The sequence below is a fragment of the Zosterops lateralis genome (genome assembly GCF_965231275.1).
Source record: "Zosterops lateralis genome assembly, chromosome: 6".
Lineage (NCBI taxonomy): Eukaryota > Metazoa > Chordata > Aves > Passeriformes > Zosteropidae > Zosterops > Zosterops lateralis.
The window spans coordinates 28,461,374-28,488,799 of NC_139761.1; the positions used below are offsets into that span (position 1 = coordinate 28,461,374).

A 27,426-nucleotide genomic window follows, 5' to 3' on the forward strand; every position below is an offset into this window, starting at 1 on the left:
GCACTGACAGACACGTGGCCCAGGGTTCCAAATCACACCTCTGATGATGTTGCTGTCTACAGCCCCGGCAATGGACTTTCTGTCCTCAAGGCAGGACGTATGATCCGCTTGCAGATCAGCTCCTGAACTACCACAGGTTTCAGCCCCGCATATTACAGTAAAGCACTTAGAATTTTGGATTATCCTGACATGTCAGGCTGAAAACTGAAGGTTCAGGAGTTCATTTCTAATCTGATCAGATGCTGCTGTTTCAGGGACGGCAGCATCTGTCAGAAGGGGGTTGTGTGCAACTGGGGTAATAACTGATTTAGCTGCTTGTCCAGTTTTAGTCTCTTTATACATGTCTGCTAGGACCTTCAATGTCTGCACCTGCATGCTGAACTACTGGATTTTTTTGCTTTTTATTAATAATAACTCATCAATGCTCTGATTTTTTTTGCAGTAATCTCCAAAGTGTAAAGGTCTCCTCGCTGTCTGTTTTCATTCAGTGCATTACTTTAAGTAGGAAATAGAGATCGCAGTCCATAGTGTAACAATCCACTACTAGTAGTCTGTTTGCCAAGGGTAGAGAGATCATTTATACATAATCAGGACAAAATCAAAGAATACTCTTTTATGATAATATAGAATCTGGTTTTATTCTTTTTTTAAATGTAGTAATTTTAAACTTTTAATGTTCATTTTATATCAAAACAATCCAGTGAAGTCTTCATTCAAAACCATATTTGGAGTCTTAATTGTTTTAGTAAAGTGCTTTTGGCGTTTTAATCTAGAAATGTTGGCATTTTTGGGAGAGACTAGCATATAGAGGTTAAAATAAATAGAATATTATGAATTGCTGTGGAAAATAAGCTAAAACCTAGCAGTGTTTAATTTGATATTGACAGGTTCTGTATATCATGGCTGAAAACCATAAACACAATATAAATAAAAGTAATAGTATTGAATCCAAATAAGAGGGCTGAAGAGTCTATGTATTTCTGGCAAGTACACTTATGGAAAGACAGTTGCCAAAAGTGAATGATTTTAGAACTAATTGTGACATAACAAACCTTCTTTTAAATGCATTTTGGTAAGAATTATACTGAAATATCTGCAGTACTTCCTAGCATAAAGGATACTGATTTTCTAAGGCAAATATATAAGACAAAGAAAAATACATAAGAATAATTACTGCTGGTTTTAATACTTTCTCTGGCTCTGTTTTTAATGTGCATACCAAAAAATGTCATTGTCTTTTTGAAAATTAAATGTTATTGTAGAAACAGCTTTAGAAACAGTTATGTAAAAAACTGTGGTTGATTTTAAAAAAACCCCAAAACTTTGAAAAACAAACAAAAAATCACCAACCCAAACACCCCCCTCCCAAAAAAAACCCCCAAAAAAACCAACAAAAACCCAAACAAAGAAAAGCTTTATTTAATGAGGTGTAAAAATATTAGTAGCATCATATACAGAGGGTATAAGTTTACAGTAAGGCTTGGTAAGTGGATTTTTTTCCCAGTCTATTAAATTAAACATCTTGGGCTTTGTGTAGATGCCTGCATCTCATGGCAAAATCAGTCAAATTTGAGGGCTGCCAATAACTCAAGGAATCAGATTTTGTATAATTTAAATTTTTTAAAGTAATTTCATACGATAGGAAAAAGCCAGAATTTTGTAAGCCAGCTTGCCTAATCCTCGATGATTAACTGCATTCAGCACGACAACTCTCTCTGAGCCATTTTAATCACTGTTGTGAGGAAAACTGAACGCATCAGTTACTGTACAAATGTAACTGGTCTTAAAATCCTGTCCCTGGAGTAGTTTGAGGCACTTAGAGGACCAGAATAGTCCTGCTGCATAAAGTGATAATAGTTGTTTCGTTGTTGCTTTGTTGTAATACTTTTCTTCTTCTCCCCAGTAATTATTTTAAAGATATTTTTTGAGGATGCTGTTTTTATATAAATGTACAAACATTCTTCCCACACTGGCAAGGAATTTTAATAGCTAGATTCATTTGTTCTTGAAAAAACTTCAATAAGTTATTGCAGTTGTCTTTATAGTAATAAATATTATGCTTGTATTTTCCTGATTTTTAGTGTTTTTTAGTAAGCATTGATAACTCATGATAATTTAAAAGAAAATAAGTTGCCATGAAGAGTTCTTAGTTGCCATCAACTACTACTTAAATTTTCTAAATAGATATCTGAAAGGAGAAGTGACCTGGAACAACATTTTAGATATTCATTGTGAAATATTGTGTCTGAAATCATAAATCCGTATAGATCATTTCCTCTGTATCACTCTTTATATGTGTCTTTGTTAAATGTGCATAGATGATACGATGTGCGTGTAATCTTAAAGAGTTTAACACCATGTAAATGTAGATTTTATTATAGAAGGTTAGTGAAAAGGGCTGAGGGTAATTAATTGATTTTGTCAAGCTATTTTAGGAAACTTGTAGCTTCTGAAGAAATATATTCTCAATGGAAACATTCCTGGCTTTGTAGTGGTTTAGTAAGCTGAATCCAGTGAGTGTAAATTAAGAGCAGGTTTTTGAAGCCTGTGTTTGTGCATTGAGCCAGACTGCACGACACCTATGGTGAATCTCACCTGCTGCCATCGCCTGCTCCCTCTCACCTGCTGCTACGCCTGCTGGTGCTTACTTGACTTTCAAAAGGAGATAAGGTTGGTGGAACACAATTAAGAGAAGCAGGTTTGATTGACAGTTATCTAGGTAAAATCTATAGTAAAATCTTACATTACTTTGCTAAGTTTGATCTTGATTTTTGAAGAAGGAGCTAGAATTTTCAGCTTCTAGGTGTTGGTTATGCTTACATTTCTGTTAGCATAAGCAATGCTCTAATAAAATAAGATATTTTATTATCAAAAATTTTTCCTTTCTTTTCGTCTTTCCTCCTTTCTTGTGTGTTTTATTTTTTTTTTCTCCTGATTACAGACCATAGTTGCAAAGCAGTGGGTGTCAGTCATAACTTCATAGATTTCTGTAGCCTGGCCACCTGCCAATACAATTATCGACTTGAAAATTAGCTGTGGAATTTGACAATTTGGAGCAGGTTTTTACAAATTCAAGATTTTGTGGAGATAGTCTTAGCTTTTCTAGCTCAGTCAAGGGCCTGCAGTCTTTGAAAGCATCTGGCAATCTTTTCATTTCAGGCAACGTTTAAATAACTCTTTAGAGATTGTTTGGATATGGTAACAAAGGAATCGTGTTGATACACCAGGTACTGTACTCGTGCAGTTGAAATCAAGAGGGTTTCAATTGTGCATTACTTTCTTGTCATTATGTTAGCTTACTGCAGATACTAAGAAACTGTGTGAGATAATACTGATCATATATGTACTTAAGAATTCAGGAAGCAGCTTTTAGTGGTTTTATCATACCAGCGTAAAAAGTTGTTTATGCAAGGACTAAAGTGGGAGGAAAATTTTCACAATTATTGCTTGCCACACCCGTAGCTTGGCTTCTTTTGTCTTACTGTCTGTTTACTTTAATCTTTTCTGTAATTTTCTTACTTGAGACTGCCTTTACCTTGAATTTTTTCGTCAAGGTTCAGTTATTTTCATTATCTTTTCAACTACCTTCTTATTTATGTTCTTTTTCTTCACAGGAACATAAAACATGACTGAATAAAGTACCTCTTCGTTGCCATTAACTATGAGCTCTGCTTTTCATTTATTTATATTTCAGTTTGAAACTGCAAAATTATGAATTTTGTTTTAACATTTCTCCCTTAATTTTGGGTGCCAGATTGTAGGAGCATCTGTGGACGGAAGGGAGAAGGAACTCTGCAGACCTGACATATTCTAGAAACACGTGGTTTTATTTCAAGGGTCATGGGTAAAAAGGGCTTTGCCTTCAGCCATCAGCCTGGGCTGGAGGGAAGCCCCAAAGAGAGAGAGAGAGAGAGATAGAGAGGGGGGAGGGGGGGGTGGGGGGTGGGTAAGAGGTAAGGGAGATAGCAGGAGTAAGGGAACTAAAAGAGCTAAGAGAGCTAAGAGGGGTAAGAGCGGTGAGAGAGAGCGAGGACCTTGTTACAATACATTATATCTCCTTTTGTGTTGAATATTCTAATTTACAGTGACCAACGAGAAAAACCTACAGACTTTGCATACAGCCTATGAGAACTACTATATTACCATATCATCCTATAGTCTAAACTCTAATTTTCTTATCTACTTTTTCACTGATACCTTGGCAGGGTGGAGAGGGGCTACATCCTTGAGTCCTTTTGTTTTCAATCTCTCAACCTATTTCCAGCTAATCACTGTCTTCCTGCCTGCCATGATCACATCTTAAAGCTGGCCTTCCTTTCTATTTCACTCTCAGGTTTTACATCTCCAGTATTTCTTGCCAGGCAATCATACCTGCAAGCCCTTCCTGTCCCATCTTTCCCAACACTTATACCACTAGGTCTTGGTTTTGCCTGTGTCAAAAGTTCTTAAAATATCTAGTTTAGGATTGTATGATATGTATGTATACTTGAATAAATAAGACACAAATAGATGTTCTGACAAATGCTGGTGAAGGAAAAGCAAGTCCTGAAAGATTGCCATGGAGACTTAATAGACTGAGACAGAAAGTATAATTCTTGAGTACCTCTTCTAACGAATCTTTAGAGGAAAAAAAGGAAGGAAATTTTAGTCCTAGTTATGATATCACTCATTTCGTTATAAGACCCAGAATATTATCTTGAAGTAGCTGGTGCATAACTAAATCTGAATTTTATTTTAATATGATTTTAATAATTAATGCAGCAATCAATAGAGTATACTTCCAGAGAGATGATTGATTGAAGTATCCTTTAATTGCAGCCTTTAATTAGAATTGATGGCTCACCACCCTAGTTCTTGTCTATTATATTAATAATTACAAAATTGATTTGATTCCATTTTAATTTTGATCCACAGAGGAGCTGTGTGGCTCAAATTCACATCCTTACAAATGAAGGTGACTTCCTGACAGAGATGATACGGCATTGCCTCTTATTTATATGCATGAAAATATGTGCATGTAAACTATAGTTGTTAACGTAATTCTGTTTAATCATGTCCTATCCAGTTATTAATTTTAGGCAGAGTGAAGGAGCAGTGGCAGCTACTGGGCCGTTTTGCTTCTATATTTGCCCTTTTGTTGTTATGTTAAATATTTCTTAGTCAGAGACAATGACAGTGGAGCTCTATAGCGGTAGTTGCAAGAATGCCTGGTGGTTGATACAAAAAGACTTGAGATATTAACATTATCAAATGTGTGGGATTTTTTGCATTTTTTTTCTTCTAACTCTCTGTATATATTTTTCATATGAGGCCGTTCATGTTAAATATTTAAGGAAATAGATAACAGCTCTTTTTTTTTATTTCTGAAATACTTCTAGAGAGATGTGTATGTATCTATACATATGTCAATGATATAAAAAGAAATAAAAAACTATATAAAATTATAAAAAAAAAAGCTTTCTTTCCCCATGGACAAAGTGATACCTTACATTCATCCTTTTTACTTTTGATCGGCCTACTTTCTTTTTGACGTCCATTTGCTTTAATAAACCTCCAAGATTTAAAGGATATAGTGTTCTTTTTCTGATACTGGAAAAAAAAAAATCCAAACTCAAGAAACTGTCAGAATCTTTTGTGGTGGATTTTCAGCAAACTGTAATTCACTCTACTTTTCTATATCCTCTGGATGACCTGTTACATAAAATACTATAGTGTTAATTAGAAAAGTTAGTGTTACCTTGCATACTGTAAGAAATACTGTAAGCAAAAAATTTGTTCTGAATCCTTGCTGTCCTAGGCCAGTGATGTCTGTGGGTATTCCACCTTATGATTAGAATACATTGGAACTTTTTGTGAAGTATCTCTGTCTTGTGTGTGAAAAAGATACCGAACTTTTGTCAAAAGGAAAGCTGGTCTCATTGGTGATCTTTTTTAAATTCTGGAGGTTTATTCTTCTGGATTACCTGCAGGCTGCTTTTTTTTTATCATGGACGTCCGGCCATACCACTACTTAGAACTTATTCCTTAAGCATTTGGAATACCAACTGTCTTAGAAGATACTATTAGTTAATGGATAGAAAAACCTTGATTACTTCAAGCTGCATTTTCATGTTCATGTAAAAACCCAGAGAGCAGAGGAAGAGGTTTTTTGGTTCCTTTCTGATTGGTTATCACTTTGGAGACCTGAGATACACATTTCCTAGGAAGAGCTTTGCATTATAGGTAGATTTGTATTAGATAGTTGAGCAGGGTTCAAATTCGTGGTTGGGAACAATGACCTCTAATCGCCACTAGCGCATGAAATTTCTGCATGTTACAATTTTTTGCCAATTCCTTCCAGAAGTCAAATGATGTTTGACAATTTCCGGAAGGAGCATCAGCATTGTGGTCATTTACATGCTATCACTATAACTGTTTGGTAATGCTTGCATCAGGGAATTATCCTGAGGGGATTTCCTTTAAGATATTTGATTTGGAGTGAACTTGGAAAGAAATGCACTTCTAATAGGACAAAGTAATAAAACTGATTAAGGAAAATAAAACTTACATCAATGAGACAGAACTCTGAAGCAGACTGACTTGCAGGATATGTGGCATTTGAAGTTTTTTGTGTTAACATTAATAAAACTATTTTTTTTTTCAGAATTTATAGCTACATGCTTCTATATATACATCAGGAAAAGACAAAGTTGAAGCATCAATTTTAAGTTTAGATTTCTCTTGAATACATATCATACAAAACAGTCTTTAATAACGTGAGCAATACCTATCTCCAAATAATACAAAAAAATAGTGTGTCTTGCTAAAATGTTGAGAGGTAGATAATCTTTAATTAACTGTATTTTAAACTGTGTATGCCAGAGGTTGGGACATAACAAATCAAGAAATACAGGTCTTAAGCATCCAGCTCCTAGTGTTGTCTTCATACTTCTGAATCTTTTGTGCTGCCTACATTTTATTTAACGGATAGTGAGAAAGCAGTTTTCCTGCTGCTTACTCATCAATGTAAATAAATGCGCAAAAAGATAGGTGTCTTTCCAGTTGTATTTCTCTCTGATTTTGACCACCACTGCAGAGAGCTTTGTGGCACCTGTGAAAAAGGAGAGATCTGAGAAACATACAAAGAATAGAAAATCCTATCCTACCCTAGTTCAGAAATTCTCACCTACTTGAGTTTGTGGCATCTATAGCAACCCAAGTCATGTGCCTTTAGATGTTGCACTCTTATGGTACCATTTTTCTTAACCAGTAGCTTACATCATACTCCTTTCTAGTCTTTGCACATTTATTTGCATTTTATGTCTGTCTGGTGCTACTGAAGAAAGTCCCCAGTGTGTCTGCAAGGAAAAGGTGAAACTGCATTTGAAAGGAGACTGTCTGCTTTGGAAAACTTTGTAATTTTTACTTGCATTTCCTTGAGGATTTTTGCTGCAAAGTTTCATGTCAGTGGCTAGATCTGTAGGGAAAGGAGGCTAGAGTTATTTCTTTGTAGGAAAATCACAAAACCTGGGTGATTGTCTTTTGGGAGGCCTGCCTTGCTTTAGGAAACACTGCCTTCTGATTTTTATTTTTTTTTAATGAAGAGAAAAATTCATGGGATAAAGGAAGAGGAATGAAAGGAAACTAAGTTTCTTGTCTTGCAGTTTTTTGGATTTTTAAATGACTAATATATTGTTGAACCTTATAGTATTCATTGGAGATGAAACTTTTCTTTCACAGCCTGTAGTCAGGACAAAATATTAAGGAGGGATTAAACAATACTGCTGCTATACACCTAAGGAGACTTCCTGTTACTATCAAGAAAGAGAGCCACGGTAATATGATACTATTTCTATCAGCCATCTGAAAATACTACTTTCATCAGTATCTACTGATCAACTTGACAGTACTCTGAGAACTTGTTTGCAAAGCTTTCTATGGTGTTGCCACCTATTACAGCAGAACTTTGGACTTTAGCCACAGGAATTTAGCTTTGGCACTAATTCAGAGTTTCTAGACCCCATCACAATCAGCCCTTTTGCACCTTGGATTATTGTCCTAATCCTATAAAATAGAGTATCCTATTTGAAAAAGTAACTTTTAGCACAGGTACACAGCTGTTATGTCATGTCAGTTGAAAAAATACATTTCACAGAAGCACAGAATAAGTCAGGTTGGAAGGAACCACAATGGGTCATCCTAGGGCACATGGCACAGGATTGCATCCAGATGGTCCTTGAATATCTCCAGTGAGGGAGCCTCCACAACCTCTCAGGACAATCTGTTCCAATGCTCAGTCACCCTCACAGTAAAGAAGTTCTTCCTCACATTCAGGTGGAACTTTCTGTGCATATTTCTTTCTATTGCCTCTGGTCTGATTGCTTATCACCACCAAGAAGAGCCTGGATCCTTTCTCTTGACACCCTCCCTTCAGATACTTAGGCACAATGATGAGGTCCCCCTCATTAATCTCTTCTTGAAGTTGAACAGGCCCAGCTCCCTCAGCCTTTCCCTGTGAAAGAGATTCTTCGGACCTTTGATCAATGTTGACTCTTTAATATGTTGTTATCCGTAGATGTCAACAGACATGTAGATTTCGCATGTTGATAGAGTCATCTGCTTGGTTTATAGCTTTATTTAGGGCATGTCTATAAGACCGATAAATAATACTACTTTATAATTATTTGATTCAATGATAGGAGAAGTTTCATTTAAATAAATAGTGTTCAATTGCACCTGGGTGAATGTGAAGTAAAATTTATAATGCCAACTTCAAAAGACACTTGAGTGGGTCATGGTTGATGATATATTATAATTATGTATGTGAGAAGCAAATATTACAATAATAATCAAATACTGATACTTAATCTGCAATTCTAACATGGTGCAAGCTCAGGTGGAATGCTTTGTAAAATTGGTTTGGTTTGATTCAAAACTTGGAACAAGCATAATGAGTAAAAATAATTCCCAAGAAAAAAAACACTGATTCTGCTATAATTGAATAATTTTAAAAGTTTGGGAAAGTGACTTTTCAAATTTAATCTTAAAACTTCTATATCTGTGATGATTGCTTATAAATGAACAGCTGCGTCATTGCCACAGGCTTAAATTAAGGCCCCAAAGTCCCATAGGTTTTGAATTCCATAGCCTGTTAACAAGAAACATATAAATATAGAAACATTCATGTTCTAAAACTGAGCACAATGCATGTAATATTCATGGTTACTAAGGCAAACAAAATACAGCATTACACCAAATGCTGCAATGAAAAACAGTGTAGAAAATAAAAAGGACCAAATGACTAGATTAATCGTAATCAACAGTCCTGTGGTATATTTTTCACTTATCTTTTATTTGAAAACTTATGTTTAACCTCATCTACATCTCTTATCTCTTGTAGTTTTGTTAGTCGATCTAAAATAGCACCCATTGTTTAACAAGTTTGTTTTTTCCTCTTCCTTTTTCAGTTTGGTGATGATCTATTAAATTTTTTTTTCATTCCTTTTTACATGCATAAGTACCTCAGTTATTACTTGGTACTTTACTTTCAGGTACCTAATGTTTCAAGCATTTGACCATCTCTAGATCCCTAAATTTTGCAGTATGTTTTCTTAGGGGGGTACAAAAAGCTGGGAATAATTCAGGGATTGAGACCTATTGAGAGCTATAATTATGAGAATTATGATATCATAATTTTTCCTACTTGAATATAACTGTCGTGAATACAATTCAGAGTGATCTTGATATCAGAATGTAAGTATCATGGTATACAAAAAAATCCACCGCAGGAAATGCAAATTCAGTAGAAGTAAATATCCACTTTTTACACTTGACACAGTATAGTTGCTCAGTACTCAGGAAGAATTAGAGTTGCATGACTTCTTTTAAAGATCTTTGGGTTTTTTAATAAACATATTTCTAAGGGCACCATTTGTGACTGTAAGGGAGGTTTACATGCTTCATTGGAAGGCAAAGTTCAAAATCTATGAATCCTAGTTTATCAAAAACCTACAAAAGGGCTAAATATGCAAATTCATAATAGTTGAATTTTTATTTTTATTAATATATGCATATACTATTGGCTTCTCAACGATATACTATTGGCTTCTCAACGATATACTATTGGCTTCTCAATGATGATTAGGAAAATTTTAAAGAAAACACCTGATTTGTTTGACCAGTCCCAGTGTTACTTTCATGAAACATTGGACCCTTTATGAATATGATCTGCATTTGACAAAGAGATGAACTTCTCTCAGATAATTAAATTCTTACATGTGTTTAATAGATAAGCATCTTTGGATTGGAGAATGATGCTATGAAATCCTCTGGGATTTCTTTATGCCTTTATTTGCTGTCCCCAGACAACTTTGGGAAAAGCTTCTGTCAGAGACTGCATCTCCCTACCTTAAAAAGATGCAAATCTGTAGGGAATAGGCTTTATTAATTCTAGCTTCATGAAATTTCTGGGACTTTTTGGTGTTATTTTTGTCATGATTCTGATCTTGTTTTTTCTTACAAGAAAAAAGAATTCAAAGTGCATTTTGTATCATTTTTACAGGAGTAAACAATCCTTGGATTAAATGGTTTGAGAGAAGATTAAACAATCTAATAAGGGTGGTAAATTCTTTTTCAAATGGGCAAAACCAATTTCCTTGACTTAAAGCAAAATCTCATGCATGATCAAAGAATAAGGATTCTGCTGCATTTGGGTTTTTCCCCATTTTAGGATGTATTAGTCCATTATTAATCTAATACATATTTTACAATTCTCCATGTTTATTTAGTGCTAAAAAGGATTTCAGAATGAATAGGAATTTCATTTCTATTTCGGGCTAGTTTATTAGTTTTGAAGAGAGAAATCTAAAATTAGATTTCTCTAGAAAAACAGACAGATTTTACAACCTGACATAATTCTGATGCACTTGATCAATAACAGCATTAGGAACATACTCCACGCTATTGAAACAGAGGATATGTTGTTATTAACAAAGCTTTTTTCAGTCTGTGCCTTGTTCTGAGTGGGCACAAATTAAACTTTGAGAAAAGAGTATTGCTGTGTATAGCTGTGAAATATTGTCTCAAAAATTACAAAATATCAGTGGATGGTTTTCACTTTGTTTATTCTTGTTTCTGTTTGTGATTAGAAACTACTTAACTTCAACTTTTTTATTTCTAGACTGGAATAAATGCTTCATGCTAGGCTTTGACCTTAAAGTAGTACACAACTCTTGATTTATAGTTGTTGTTCATTCTCAAACCTGTTTCACTTGAGAGAGCAGCTTCTAATGTCCTTGGTACATATTTGTACCCAGAAACATGGTAGACATATTTCAAATACCTCTATCTAAAAAAGACATAAAACATGGATATTATATGAAGTCATTCTTCTGATCAATTTTTTTTGAAAAAATTGAGCTGTGTTTATTTTGGGCTATATTTATTTTGTATATATTTGTGTGAAAAGTATTACTGACTTGTAGGCATTCTGTCTTTGCAATTTATGTGGTTGGTGCCAGTTCTTTTTCTGTCTTTTCCTCAACTTTTGTGGTTTCCAGTCAGTTTTCCTGTTAGACAATTTAGACTACTCCTTTGGTGTTAAGTACTGTTAGTTAAGTCATTAAAATCTTCAATTGCCAGTGCTTTGGATATACAAATTTAAAAATTGATCTTCCCATTCCATTTCTTTTCATATAACACTTTTCATATTGTGAAACTTTAACTACTTTCCTCTGTTTACTGACACTTAAAATGTAATTTTGAAAATGTACATTGCTAGTATTTAAATTACATTCCAAATCTTAGCAAGCCATAAAAACCGCACCTTTTCCACAGGTTCTAGGTCTTCTCTCCACATTCCAAAGATACTTCTTTATTTTTTTTCCCCAAAAGAGATGTGTGAGCATGACTAGTGAATAATGAAAATCTGAAAGACTCCACAAGTAATTAAGATTTGAGGGCAAGAAAAAGTCATTTTCTTTATAGGTGACAGGTAATTTTGGGGTAAAAAAAAAAGGATAAGCGAAGGGTTGTTACATCCCTCAGGCACATAAATACTTTATGGCATTTTCACACCCTTGTTCAGCTTAATGTACATTACTGCCATTCATTGGCTTGCTAATGAATGTGAAAAATTGTGCTTTATTTGAATAAACGATGACATCTGAGCCTGTCACAATCATGTTTAAAAAGCATATCAGAGCACTACCACCCACTCTGATGCTGTTATTTCTAGGGATAAGAGATCATAAGTTTCTGTGAGCACAAATGCTCTTTAATAATCCAGCTTTTGCTGGCCAGTGTGATCCTGCTGCAGGGGTGCCTATCCCCAAGGCTCTAAGTCTTCTAGTACCAGGTGGTATGGGACCTTGGGGACATTGTCAGTGTTTGTCTCTCTCCTCAGCAGAATTACTGAGCCTTCAACTTCTTTCCTGTAACAAGGAAGAAGTTCTGTAGTTGGAGAAAAAGGGAAGAGCAGAGGGATAGTGACTGCACCCACTCTCCTTCACATCCCCAACACATGTAGCTGCAGTGCTCCTCTGCTGCTGCTGAGGTAGAAGAGCTTTATGAGCATCCCTGGTTTAGTGCTAGAGAAGGGAACAGACTCAAAAGACTGTCAAGGGCCGGGCCATCCCTGGTACAGATTTCATATAGGTAGTTAGCACAGATTAGATACCATTCTTGAAGTTCACATTCTTTTTTCATAAATCTGCTGCCATTCTATAAAAATGAGATCTCAGGAAAATAGAAATAGGAGACAATTTCACATATATTTGTATCTGCAGAGAGTCTGATTTTTAGAGGTGAACTTGTCTTTTGTTGCCTATTGAGGGGAAAACTGGTGAGATTCTTAATTCTGTCAAGTTTTTCTTGTGTTACTGCGCAGCAGGGCCATGGTGGAGTATCTGAGCATCAGTAACTTAGTTAGATTAATTAGAAATTCCAGCCCCGTGAGGCTACTCTTAAAACATAGCTGTGGAAGAACTCTTATGCCTTGGAGTCCTTTGAGATGCAGATTCCTTCTTTTAAATCCAATAATATAAATAGTAAACACATTGAAATCTTGTACCATTTGTATAAATATTATGTTATTACATTATTCTTTTAAATAGTTGAAAATAGTCACAAAATGACTGGCCTTTAAAAAAGGCTCCTGTCTGGCTCAATCAGTACTGGCAGGGGAGCTTTTGTTCGCTTCATCTGATTCTCATTGGTACTGAACTTCCCAGGGCCATTATATCTACCTCGGCTATTTTAAAAGTAATTTTGTACAAGAATGAAAATAGTCCAGCAAATAACCTGTGCAGCAGGAATTTTTGAGTGCTTAGGAAAAAAGAATGTGTAGCTATAAAAATAGAGAAAGAGCAACTGTCATCCAGTGCAAAAAGTTGTGAAAGAGTTCTATTTAGAAACAGTTCTGCCTACATAACATTTTCTACTCCTTTTTATTGTAGACATATTATGTGACAAAATACTTATGAATTTATATAGATATTATGGTGGGCAGAAATGAGCGTGACATTGGTTTTTTGAGGAAAATATCTCTTTATTAAACTTCAGTTTACCTCTTACAGCATCAAAATCATTTTGCATAATGCTTTCTTTCTACGCCCAGGTAATGTTTTTAATGTTGCTGTAGTAATTATTATAGCTTTAGTAAGATCTTGATTATTGTATCACTATTTATGTTGTATCTGTCTCTGGAAAACAGTTTTGTGTTATGCATGTATGTAGCAAGCCTTTGAGGAGCCTCCATCTTATCTAAACTAATAGTTCCTTGTGTAATTAATGGTGAGAACTTCTTATCTTTTTGGGATGATTCAATCTAAATGTAGATGGGGTGCACTGTTCATGGACATCCCTATCTTTCTTAACTGGCTACATTGGACTCAGGGCATAAATTTTAGAAAACTAAATTTAGAGGAGATTAATGCTATTCATAGAAAAATCAGCAGGACATGCTATAGAAGTGTTACAATCTGGCGATCAGGAAGGAGCTAGGAAGACAAAGAAAAATAAGTTTGACATACTGAATGTTTGAGCAGTAATCAGAAACTCTTCTATCTTCTTACCGTATAAACATATAAATTCCGAACTAGCTGGGGAGCTATGGATTTAATTAAAAATACAGCATATAAAATCTACTATGAGCAGAGTATGGAATTAGACTAGCACTTAGAGATGAAAAAAGGAGCTAGATACAAAAAGATTGGCGTTTGTGTTTGTGCATGTGTGTTTGTATGGGCCTTTTCCGGATGTATGCTGTATTGACTGCAGCACAACAGGAGTACATCCTGGTTTTGACAGAACATTCTTAGTCTGAAAACAAAAGGTGTATGTATCCTTGTGTCTCTCCTCATATTTCTGGATTATTATGTAGAATAGTTCTAATGATACAGTTACTATAGCATGCTTCTTTAGATTTTATTCGTGCCTGGAATTATGCTCCTCTCTAATGTTTGCCTTGAACTCTATAGATAAAGGTGATTTCTTGCAGGATCATGACCTAATTTACAAAGCATTCAATAGTAATAAACATACTCTCAAAAAATCATGTTCCTCTAATCACTGTCAGTGTTTACCTGGAAAAAAAAAAAACATGAAGTCATAAATATTTTAGTAGAATTTCTAATCTTAACTTTGAGTGTGACTCATTTACCTGAAGTTTTGGTAAAACCTGAAGTTTGCTTCCTCTAAACAAATAAATGTCAGTGATTGTATTATGTGATTTGATTTCTTGAGCATCTCAACTTATCCAGGAGGATTTTCCAAAGCTTTTCACTGGCTTTTAAACTGTGGAACTTGAGAAATTTATTTAAGGAGAAAATCTCCCTTGGTGATTTCAGCTGTTACCACTTTTAAATTATAAAATGTATCAGTTCCTGCAATTTCTCAGAGTATATATTATACTGTTTAAATGAGTGGTTTTTTCCCTTTGGTTTGGTAATTGTACGTGTAGGAGGCATTACGAACAAAGGTTCATATTACAATAACATAGTATAAAAGCAGTAATTGTCAACTGAACGTTACTTTATGGGAAAAAATTGTCTCACAATCTTTTGCTAATAAAAAAAATCATTCCAGTTATGTTGAAAAACATATGCTATTTCTTTTCTTTCTATTCTCTTCTAAAAATAAGGTCAGTTATTTTCTTTTCTTTAGTAGATATGGTCTTCTGGCGGTATTGTGTGTACTTCGTTTTTAATGAGTTTGAAAGCTTTACCCATCATAGATTTTCACATTTTCACAAAATTTCACTCCTGGATTTTTAATAAATGTTTACTTATTTAGATGGTTACTGATAGGGAAAAAAATAGTAACTCTGTGCAATATTCCATGCAGTGATCATCTAAAAAATACATGAATAATCAAATTGTTATATTCCATTATTAGAAAGTATCATAATGGTGAGCTCATTTCCTTTGTAAAAAAATCAGAAGCATATTGAAGTCCATCAGCCATATTACCACTGTTAAGAAAAAATTGAAGCAGATATCTTTTTGTTAGCAGAGAATACCATGCAATTTGGGACTCATCAAAACTCGCGTGATTTTTTTTTTAGGGAGAAGATGTAAATAGCAATGATTACATTAATATTTTTTTTGTATTTTGTTTAAATTTTGTGTTTTATATTCCCTTTTTTATTGTAAATGCTATGATGGACTCAGGTGGATTTTGTTTGATTAAACAGTAGTTCATTTGTTATAGATAATTTTACAAGTAGCTGATACATAACTAAATAGTTTATATTCAAAGGATTGTTTGCTTTGTAACATGACTTATCATCTCTTCTAAACCTTTAATAATGATGAGGTTTGAGTGTTTTTAATTTCCATGCTTTCTCTCTCACATGGGAATAATCTGTTTCTTTAGCTGTAAGTACGGTAAACATGGATTCATGCAATTCATCTTGTGACCAAATCACAATGGATTGTAAACTTGTTTTCATTCAGACATTTAATAAGTTTTCCAGAATTTTTAAATTCGATCCATTTCAATTTCTGAGTTCTGGTGAAAGTTCTCACTTCTTCAATCAGAGTAAAACAAATTGGTATATATGTGGGTATGAATATGTATGTGCACAAATATGTGCATGGCTGTCCGTATGTCATGCTTAAAAGATGTGTTATTAACCCAAGTTCAGCAGTCAGGTTCTTCTGCTAAGAGTAGTAAGGGTTCCTGTGAACACACCCTTATTTGTGTGAGTATCCTGTGCAAGCAGTTCCAACATTATTTTGTCTGGATGAAAACAAGAGCAGAACATCAATGCGCAAGAATTCCTACCAGGCCTTGTTTCCCCTTTCAGTTTGGGATGTCGGAGATCATTAGGCTTTACTTTGGGAGACGCCTTTTTGTCAGTGAGGAATACGGGTACAGACTCTGTGTTAAGACCAGTTAATTCTCTGTTGAGAAACAAAGGTAAAAAGGATAGGAAAGAGATAAGAACTGAAGGAGAAAACTGTCCAGTTGAGATTTCTGTAACACTTCACACATCTGTGGGATGTTCTTACGTGTTGCATTTAAAACTGTACATTTTATCATTTGTATGGAAAAGGGTTTTTTTTATATCTGTTGAAGGCCTTGTGACATACTTCTAATGCATTCAAATTAAGAAAAAAATATTATTAATTTCATTTTCTGAGGCTTTATGCAAATGGACAGTGGAAAAGTTATATTCAAGAAAGAGTTTATCAGAATTTCATGTTAATCAAGTTACTGACAATTTTTAGTTTGCTTGCGAATAGTGTCAAAGCACAGTCCTATTTTACCAAGGGGTTTGCAAGACCAATTTTTGGCTGAATTAGTCTGTGTGATGTTCTGTAGAATCCTACTCTAACAGCCAGTTGATCATGGGTCACAAAAATACATATATGGGGCGTTGGGTTTAGTAGAGTGCTGTACTGGGAGTCATCAAGCAAAAAGGTTAATGTAAATGAGCAGATGAGAGACTGTAGTGCAACTTTCACTTAGTTAAGGTTTTAGTTTTGGCTTCTCTCACTAAAAGGTTCGCCGTTTTAGTATCAAAGAAATTGACATAGTGCACAGGAAAAATACAAAGAGATTTAATTAGTGGATGTATTGGGATTACACTGGGCTGCTATTGCATTGTGCTTTTTAGGTTTTCAAATTCTCTTTAAGACTGACATAAAAGCCCAGTGTAAAGTTTATAGAGTCATATAAATGCCAGAGATTTCTGAAAGGTATCATGCATTCCCCAAAACAGTTCAGCTGAGAAATTCTTCTTATTTTCCAAAAATACAGAAGCACATTTAACATTTAGTGAGCATTTCTGTGAGTACAGAAGAACTCCTACACATTGAATCAGAGTCTTTAACTAAGCATTTTAGATTTTAGTGGCAACCATGTATAGATGCGTGCCAGTTAAGTACAGAAATACAAACATCAAAAACATCAGGATCATTTATCTCCTGCCATTTATTCTAATGATTGCTTTAAAAGCTGTATCAATTGTCCAATAAGTAACATTCTCAGAGAAAAATCATGTTCTGTTGTTTGGAAGTTCTTGAAAAAATTATTGTGGTGTCCAAGGCTTTTTGCCAGAAGTAAAATTTTAGATAGATACATGAGGTAGGAGGAAAAATGAGTTCTTAAACAAAGTTATTGCAAGCCTGTTTGTTTTAGTCCTAATTTATTAGATACCAAAAGGGTTTAGTTTCCTGTAAATTGTGTGATGCCTGGTAATGGTTTCACTTTTCCCTCTCCCATGGAACGGTAGAGAAAAAAGAAGTATTCTCTCCAGTGCCATGTAAAAAAAAAGGGCCCGAAAATTCCCCCCTCCAAACTAAACAAAATAAACTAAAAAAAAACAGATAAAGGTTTCTTTTTTTCTCTGATGGTTTTACAGATAAACTTTTGATGAGTGTACAGATTTTTTTTTTTTTTGTGCAATTAGATTCTGCCTCTTATTTGATAAGAAAAAGTTAAAACCCACACATGCAAATTGAATTTGGAATCTAATATAAGGGGAAAGAAATGGCACCACACTTGCTGAAAAATATTCCTTAGAAAGAAATAAACATTCAATGATGGTAGAAATAGCAGCATGTTTTTAGATTTTTTTTCCAATTTATAGATACATGCAAATTTCTACCACAGAGTTTGTTATTACTGAACATACATTAAATCATTTTTTCTGTGTTTATTTAATGTACAGGGATGATGATCACCTATTCTACATTTGGCCATTATCTATGTCAAAATTATTCTTCTTTTGTATATGTTTTATATCTTCCTATTTAAAAGGCAGTGTACAATACATGACCCTAGAACCTAATTGAATTGTAAATAATTTTTAAAAAGACAATATTTTTATATTGGTTATGCTTACACAACATAATTAAGGGCAATGATTTTTGGTAATTTAATTTTCTTTGTCAGCTATTTCAAAAATTAGATCTATATTTTAAGTACATATTTTGAAAATCATATGATGAAAAAGTATATATATAGATGGCTGAGCTTTTATTCACAGAAATGTGAAAAAAGGATTTCATAAAACTGTTAACAGAAAATTATAAGCAATCTGACACTTTAATTCATACTCTAATGGAACCTAAAAGCTCTTAAAATGGCAGGAATTTCACCAGTGTTAGTGATCCGTAGGTTTATTTTTGCTATACAGGTTGGTCATATAGCTGGCAATTTTTCTTTTGCATAATTCTTCTTCAAATTATTTTACTCTTGTATCTGAATGAAAAGCTCTTACAGTTGTGCAGGAATATGACAACATTGCTTCAAAAAGATTAAGACAATTCAAAACTGTTCGGTGTACACTTTCTACACCTTTTTAATTTTTTTTGTGCACGTGACTATCAAAGTAAATGTGCAATTTAAAACTTTAACTCAGCGTGAGATACGTTTTTGCACAATTTTATTTTTCCATGGAACAGTGATTTCTGCTACTACATCGTAGTTTATGCGTACTGAAATATAACATGTTTGGTCTGCAGTATGACATACGGTGTATTTTTATTATGCTGCACCTTCTAAAATAACACAGATTGCAAAATACCCTTTAGTCACTTAGTGTCAAGTCTAACGAAATTCCTATTTAGCATCAACTGTTTTCCATTCAAGTGTTTTGACAGAAGTCATCCCTGTTAAGTGCTTTCTGAATGAGGCTCCCTAGCTGGCCGTAACCTGATCTGTGTTTTGTTTCAGTGTGTTGTCTGCTGACCTAGAGAACACTTGCATTAGCTGCATTGATCAGTCCACCTCACATCTCATCATTTAGGAGACAATTAATACTACCTTGTAAAGACTCCCCAGAGCATTTTCCTTGAGCTCGGTTGCTTTACACAGAAACCACAGGCAACGTTTGCAAAAGGGGAGGGAGCCAAGTAGGAATAGGAAAAAGGCATTAAGAAAGCTTTGTCTAGGAACCAAGTTGCATTTGCTGTGGTGACTTTCACTCATGTCAGTGAAACTCCCTTTTCTGATAGAGCGTTTGGAAAAGAAAATTAGCTATATTTTGAAGTGGATTTGTTAAAAACGTGCTGTACGAGGTCAAAAAATATTTTTAAAATCTTCCTCTTGAGAAACAGGCATTTGATTGGGAGACTTTTATAACTTGCAGTTAAGAGTGTAAACATTCTAATTTTAAATCTGAGGTCAAGGATTAATAATCTGACATATTTTGAAATAGTGGTTGGCATGTTTTAATCCAAATTTTAATTATTTTTAAATAACATATTTTAATAGACAAAAAAAAAGTGTCTTTTTTGCTGGAGTGCTTCTACTAGTGTTGAATTTCAGTATTGCCTGATACTTAAGATAAAATTCAGATTTTAAGTGTATGTGAATATGTTACCTTAAAAGTAGGCAAAGCTTTTAGTGTGCTCCTTCATCTTTAGGCAATAAAATATTTAATATTAGAGATCATCCACAGAAGCAGGCAAAGAACATTAACTAATGAAACACTTTTTTTTTTTTTCATGGAAATTCCTAAGGTTACCGTACTATTCTCTGTTAAATTCTATGTTGCACTCTTGTAGGGAGCATTTTTTAAGATTATAAAAGCTGATTGTATAAACATAAAATTGATAGAAAGGGAATTTTATGGAGAAGGTTGCTTACCACTCTGGTACATTAATCTATGTGATTCCATGCAGGTTGTACAGTGGAAATGAGGCCAACCAACATGTGGTGAACTTCAGTAGTTGTTGCAAACTTGTTAATACATTACATTGTCATGTTCATTTTCTTAGGTAGAGTGAATGAATTTTATGTGAGAGAAGTTTGTGACCTTAATCAATACTATTTACTAGGAATATATAGATGAAAAAAATTATTATATTTATTTTTGTGTTAATTCCATGGTTCAGATTTGTTATTTTGCTCCCATTCTCCATAGTCTTGAAGCAAAATATGCACTGTCATTGAATAGAGATATGTATCTGGCTTATCTTTGCAACAACAATCAGTTGATATGGTATTATTATATTTTTAGGAATACACTAATATCTTGATAGTTCATGTTATAATTGTCTTCTGTTCTACTGGTATTTGAGGACAACAGTGAAGCAATGAATATCAAAAAATTACATATGTTGGAAGTGTAGAAAATGTGTTTTTGAAAGTATGTATTATGTGAAATTTTAAAGCAGTTTTACTTTAGCATGTATGTTGTCTTATGTTGGTATTCCTGGAGAACAAAACTGGAAACTACAATATTCATGTTTCAGTTGCTTTTAGGTTTTGGGGAGTTTGAGGAGTTTGTTTCCAACTCCTGTCAGATCCTGTTCATCAAGTCAAAACTAATTTTCTGGAACCTATTTAAGTGGTTTGATATGTGAAATACAGAACATGGATTGTTTCAGTGAAGTGTCATACTCTTATCCTTAGAATTGATACTGGGGGGTTTTTATATTATTTCTTTAGTAAAGATGTATTAAACTGTAACCCAATATCTAAAATAGTCCTTTTCTGTGATACAGCAAAGCCATTTAATCATCAAAAAACAGTCTCATCACAAAAAAGCCCCCAAAAAACTCAAAACAAACAAACACACCCCCCCCCGCCATATATATATATATATCAAGGAAGTATTTTTCCACAGTTCTGCATCCATCTTCTGCCATCCTTCATCCTTTAGATGTTTTAAAAGAAGAAATCAGTAGATAAGAACTGGTGTTGATTTTTTTGTAGCACAAATAGAACAATTTCATTTTGGAAGAAATTTATGAGTATTCTGAATATGATGATATCCTGGATGACTTGGAAAGTTAGTGATTATGGGTTCTACACCAATAGGAGTTTTTTAAAATACCATCACATCATCAGTATGTTATCTTTCAGAAATCTCTCATTTTTTACTTTCAGAGAGGTATTGCTCATTGGTTTTGCAGCTTTGCATTTGAGTGCCATCTTTGTGCCCTAATTGAAGCAGTTTGTGGGGTCTTGAAGAATCCACATCATTCAGATGGACTTTTGCTGTTTGCAGGTACTACAGAGCGGGTGTGTCTGATCCAGGGAACAGTGGAAGCACTAAATGCAGTTCATGGCTTCATTGCAGAGAAGATTCGAGAAATGCCTCAGAATGTGGCCAAGACAGAGCCTGTCAGCATCCTGCAGCCTCAGACCACTGTTAACCCAGACCGCATCAAACAAGTGAGTTTTTGGTTGGGAATAGAGAGTCACAGCAGCTCCTTAGAAGTCTTAAAACTTTAGTGCTGGAAGGGGTAAACATAACATGTTCTTTAAAAAAAAAAGTTATTTTATACTTTATTAATTTGCTGGTACTCTTTTTCCTTGTACTTACATGTTCCGTGTTTCTCAGCAGTTCTTTTAGACAGTGTTTTATAAGTTCCAATACCATGCTCTAATGTGTTCCTTTCATAAACTTTTCTTTACTGTATAAAGTGATAATAGATCTCTAGATCTTAAAGATTGCTGAATTTTAATCTTAAATGGTGAACCCTATGTAAATCTTTAGCGTTACTAAAAATCACAGATTAACTGAATGTTCTCTACTTTATGTATATAAATAAAAGAAAAAAAAGAACTTTTTTTTTTTAGATCCTAAATTAGGTAATTTAAAATCTTACCTGTAAGACCTTGAAAACATAAGGATAATTTGCTTGGGAATTTTTTTACAATTTCATGTTTTGTTATTTTTGGCATCTTTTTGCCTATTTTTTGCTGCCTTCATTCAAAATCTTTGGGTACTGCAAAAACTATTTGCAAGCTGTTATTGCCCTAGCTCTTTATTCTTTGGTTTTCCATACAAATTTTAATTTTAAAAAAGTCTGCTCTGTAAGGAGAATGGGAAATATGCATCATACAGAATTTAAAGTTCTTTTCCATTGTATTGAATAAGAAAAGAATGAAGAAAGAAATGAGTGAACATTAGTAATATTTTGTTTTGTCTCTCTATCCTGTAGAGGATAGATTTTAGTTTCTGACCTATCCTATGTGGGAAAAAATTGTTTTGTCCTTCTACACTAGCAAGGTTCAGTTTCCTATAATTTGGTAACTGTGCAATTATTTTATTTTTTATACAGTGACATACACAGAATGCTCATATAAAGATGTTTTTGAACAGGATGAGTTTGCAACAGACTGCTTTAGATGGATGAAACTGTGCATAAACCATTTATACAATTTCTAGTATTTACCAGTGTTTGTTTTTTTTTTTTCTGTGTGCAATCATTTTACATACAAATTAGTCTAGATAATTTATAAGAAAATACTAAAAAGAAAGCCCCTGATTTTATAGCATTAGTTTCTCAGTTATTAGACATGAAAATGATTATGCCTGAAAGAGAGAGAAAAATCTGAAATTGAACTATATTTTGAGTGGCTTTTCTGCTGATAAAATATTGGATTTTATGCCAATATTTCTTAATCCAGTGGGAAATGAGTGTTCTCTATTACAATAAAAAGTGTTTTTCCCCTTTTGAATTGAAATGAAGCTATTTTTTTAGGTAAGTCACTAAGATCCTCAGAAACTAGATTACAGAGCTCTTTAGTGAAATGCCTAAATAATAACACTCTTGTGACTGAAGATGATATATCTTGTTGTCCACACTATTTCTTCAGAAAATGTATTTGCAAAGTTGTTGAGGTTGTTTTTCTTTAATTTTGGGGGTTTGTTTTTTTGATTGGTTGGTTGGTTTGGTTGTTTAGTTGTTGCTGGTCTGTATTTTTTTTTAATATTTAATATTTTTTTCCTCTTTTTTGAAGGTTTTTTTGATTTGGGGTTTGTTGGTTTGAAATTTTAAGTTCAATTAAATTCTGGAGGGATGGATTAGTGAATGCAGTCACTGCTAATGAAGTTAGGACTAAAGTACAATGTGTACTAGCTCTACATCTTAAAATATAAATATATTACTTGTATACATGCAGGTACATAAAATAACTTCAAATATTTGGGGATGTGCATGTGCATATGTTAAATAATTTTAACCACAATGAATTGTTTCAATTCTCTTTTAATGAGGCAGTGTCTGTTCATGGTAAATTAATACACTGTAAATATTGACTCAATCTAAAATTAACTCAAACCTAAGATCCATTATTTTTACCAAGACATGAAATTGTTATCTTAGTTGTTAGGTAAAAAATTTGAAGTGAATTAATCTGTCCTTCATTGTCAAAGTATACTGTATTTTAATGAAAGATATATTGCCTTAATTTAAAAATTTAGGAGAATAATATTTTATAATAGGTTGCCATGATTTAGAACTCCAGTCCTGTTATTTTCTTGAGAGCACAAATATCACGATTTTATTACAATTATTTGTAAAATTTTTAATACTGTTAATTTTGATTTTTTTTAAAAAAGAAGCCTTAATATTTGTAACTTCTTTTACACAAAATTTTACATGGTTCTTCTTACCTTAGAGTGTTGCCCAGGAACACCGATGCACAAAGTATTACATTGCAGATTGAAGAAAATTTAAAGTTGATTTGAAATAATAAATTTTACCTTCATTTAGGAACTCTGAAAATGTTTCAGTCAAAAAGAAGACATAGTTTTCTCCCCATGAGTAAAGATACTGGTAGCTGAAGTCTTGCAAAGCCTCTCATGTCTCAAAGCCTCTCCTCTGAGCATGCAGCTCTCATTTCTCTATCGGAATTTCTCTGTCTTGGGCTGCTTTATCAATACTAATCCTAGGGAAGGGAGCTAAGAAAGAAAATTTCTGATTATAGATTCAATGAAGAAAGGCAGTAGGTAGCTGTAATTCCTTTGCTGACTACCGGAATTACAGCACTTTCTCTCTTCAAGTAAGGCATGGGACACAGAGAGGCTGACTCTGGCCTGGCATTTCTCCTTACTAATGGAATTACTATCTGAACATTCTGTCCCTTTAACTTCAGCTTTTTTGGCTGCAGAATATCTAAAAGCAAATCTCAACCTATCTAAATAGCAAATGTCAACCATGTGCTATTTCTAAGTATCAATGAACAATAACCAACTGGTTCCTTTGCCCTTTTTCTTTCCAGAAACTGCTATGAACATTTAGCCTCCTTTTTTTCTCTTTATTAGTTAGAGTGTCATACAAACTCTTTCAAACCATATTGTAACTCACAGGAACAAAAAGAAGTTTTCATAAGAGAAAGTTTTCATAAGAGCCTGAGTTGTTTAGTTTTTGTAATCAACATCTAACACTTTAAATTTCATCTCTAAATTAATAGCAACTCTTATGAACAATGGAAAAGGCTGCTTAAATTGGTTTTATCACCTACTTCAGAAATTATTACAACTTTTTTGTAGGCTAGTTGAATTTTTCTTCCAGCTTTCAGTTGTAGCAGGTAGCAGATGTTGTAGCCGCCTGTCTAGGAAGCACATGGAAACAGAAATAGCCATTGCTGAACTGTGCATTTTATGGAAAGAAAGGGGACCTACCTTAAAGATAACTGTGCTTAAAGCAGGAGTTTGCACTGTTTGGCCTTCTGAGATCCCTTCCTACCTGAATGATTCTTTGATTCTATGAAATGTTTAGGTCTTTTAAAACATAGAAAAGGATTTAGCATTTCCTCCTTGTAAATCTAGAGTAAAACCTTCACATATCGAACTTCCAATTAAAGCTTTCATTGGAACCAGTTTCACTTGAGCTTTTTCGGTAGATAATTAATGTCTCATGACTTGAACTTCTGTTTGTTTATCATGGTCTCAGTTATTTTATTCAAAATCTACAGAAGTTAATATCTGAATTTAGTTTTGTAATTTCATGTTCCTCTATTGAGAACAAGTGCTTTTACTCTAGAAATGTTGATCAACCACAAAGAAAACTTAATGATTTTTAAAAATAAAACTTCTGCTTTCAGAAGCAGACCCTATATAGAACCTGGGTTTAAGAATACATAGCTGAAAATATTGGCTTAAATGGAGGTGGGGATTGTTGGTTTGGATTATTAGTTCTTCAGAATACAAAGGCTCAGTAGACTTCATAGAATCATGGAATGGTTTGAGTTGGAAGGCAAATTACCATCTAGATCCAACCTCTGTGCCAGGAACACCTTTCACTAGACCAGGATGCTTCATCCAACTTGGCCAAGTATGGATCATGCACAGCTTCTCTGGTCAACCTCTTCTAGTGCCTCACCACCATCACAGTAAGGTTCCCTCCTAATATCTAATCTGAATCTACCTTTTTCAGTTTAAAAACCTTATCCCTTGTCAAGTCGCTACTCTACCTGATAAAAAGTCTGTCCCAATATGTCCTATAGACCCCCTTTAAGTGATGAAAGTTTGCTATGAGATTTCCAAGCTTTCCTGTCTCTAGAATAAACAATGTCAATTCTCTCAGCCTTTCTTCATAGGAGGTGCTCCAGTTGGTTTCTATGGCTCTGTTCTGGATCTTCTCCAGCAGGTCCATGTCTCTCCTATCCTGAGAGCCCCAGAAGTGAATGCAGCACTGCAGGTGGAGTCTCACTGAGCAGAGGGCCAGAACCCCTTCTCATCCTCCTAGACACACTTCTGGCGCAGCCTGGGGTGCAGTTTGCATTCTGGTCTGCATGTGCACAATTCCTGGATTGTATTCAGTTTTTAACCCACCAATACTCTCAGATTCTTCCTTCCTTAAGAAACTTTCATTGGTTTTGTAAAATGCCTATCCCTTCTGAGAAGCCTTTCTTTCCTTTATCATCCATTGAAGACAGAAGTCTGTTGCCTAGATGAATCTTACTAAACTGTAGAATATGAGAAAATTACAGTTTTCATTTAAACAAAAAATAAGTAGCTTCATAGATCAGAATATCTTTTCATCTAGTTAAAAACTTCTCATAAACTTTTTTCACTTGTCAACACAGGTGAAAAATCACACCAGCTATCATTCTGCAGTGTATAATAAGATATGCAGGGGTCTTCGCAAGTAGCCAGAATGAAAAAAATAAAAGCTATTTAGTTCTGTACATTGAATCCAGTGGCAAAAGTTTAGTATTCCATAAAAATATGTATACTTTATCTTATCCCCTCATGTGCTTAATTCTGCTGGCAGATCACTAGTTTTGTTTTCTGATTCATTTCAGCAGTGTTGAATATAATCTCAGTATTTATGCAAAACTTTGTTTATGAATGCAGTCAACTTTGTAGCTGTTTATTAACTCTTCTGTGCCTCAAAAGTGGAATGAGAATACAATATTTTGTTGGGGGATGAACAGCAGTATGCAACTTTGCAGAAATTTTCAGTAGTGTTTTGGTTCTTAAGAAAATTTTAAAGTTTTCTTGTACCTTCTGGTGGCTTTGTAGTTTTGGTGTATCTTTCTAAATCCCAAAGTATCCCAGAATGAAAAGGTAACCTTATCTTCTAGAATGGATCTTAAACCCATATCTTATCAGATTCCTCAAGGTTGTGCCTAGTTACATACTTCAGTTTACTGTTAATTCTATGTAACAGCACCAGATATTGTAGTAGTTCTGTGTTACTGTCACAAGTTTTGAAGAAAGAGGAGGTCCTGATTCTTTTTTGTCTCTTTTACTGTAATATTAATTCTAAATTGTTCCTTTCATCGAGAGTTGCTCTGGTGATCCACATGACACCTGGTGGTTTGCTTCAAGCTTCTTATCCCTTCTTGTCTTTGACAACACATGAGATAACCTTTCTTCATGATCCTACTTTACCATAGTTATTTCCTTTCTCAAAGTCAGGTTCCCAAGAGTTCATAAATACAGATGAGTTACCTTTTAGTCTTTTTGTTTTTCCATATGCTCTGTCTCTTCTTCCACACAAAAGCAAAACCAAATGCAAAGAGAGCAAAATATAATCAAAATTCATTTTATTTGCTCTCTACAGAAATTAAAAGGTAGAAAGAAAAGATAGATTACTGAAGTCATCAAAGTAACCTTTTTACCGTTTAAATTGTAAGCAAATTATTAATTCTTCATTATGTCTTTATCCAAATTCTATTTTTTAAAAAATGTTATATATCTATACAGTCATCTCCAAGATAAGAATCTTCATCCAGAGTTACAGATTAAAG

The 27,426-nt window shown here is 34.0% G+C and overlaps 1 protein-coding gene across 8 annotated transcripts in view; it reads left to right on the top strand.

Annotated features, from left to right (window-relative positions):
• Nucleotides 1-27,426, top strand: part of NOVA1 (NOVA alternative splicing regulator 1) — a 179,592-nt gene that overhangs the window by 85,497 nt on the left and 66,669 nt on the right. For all 8 annotated transcript variants that reach the window (XM_083863738.1, XM_083863731.1, XM_083863732.1 and 5 more), the window contains one exon: nucleotides 21,443-21,609. In XM_083863738.1, the coding sequence (XP_083719864.1) occupies nucleotides 21,443-21,609 (167 nt within the window). The remainder of the gene's footprint in view (nucleotides 1-21,442; nucleotides 21,610-27,426) is intronic.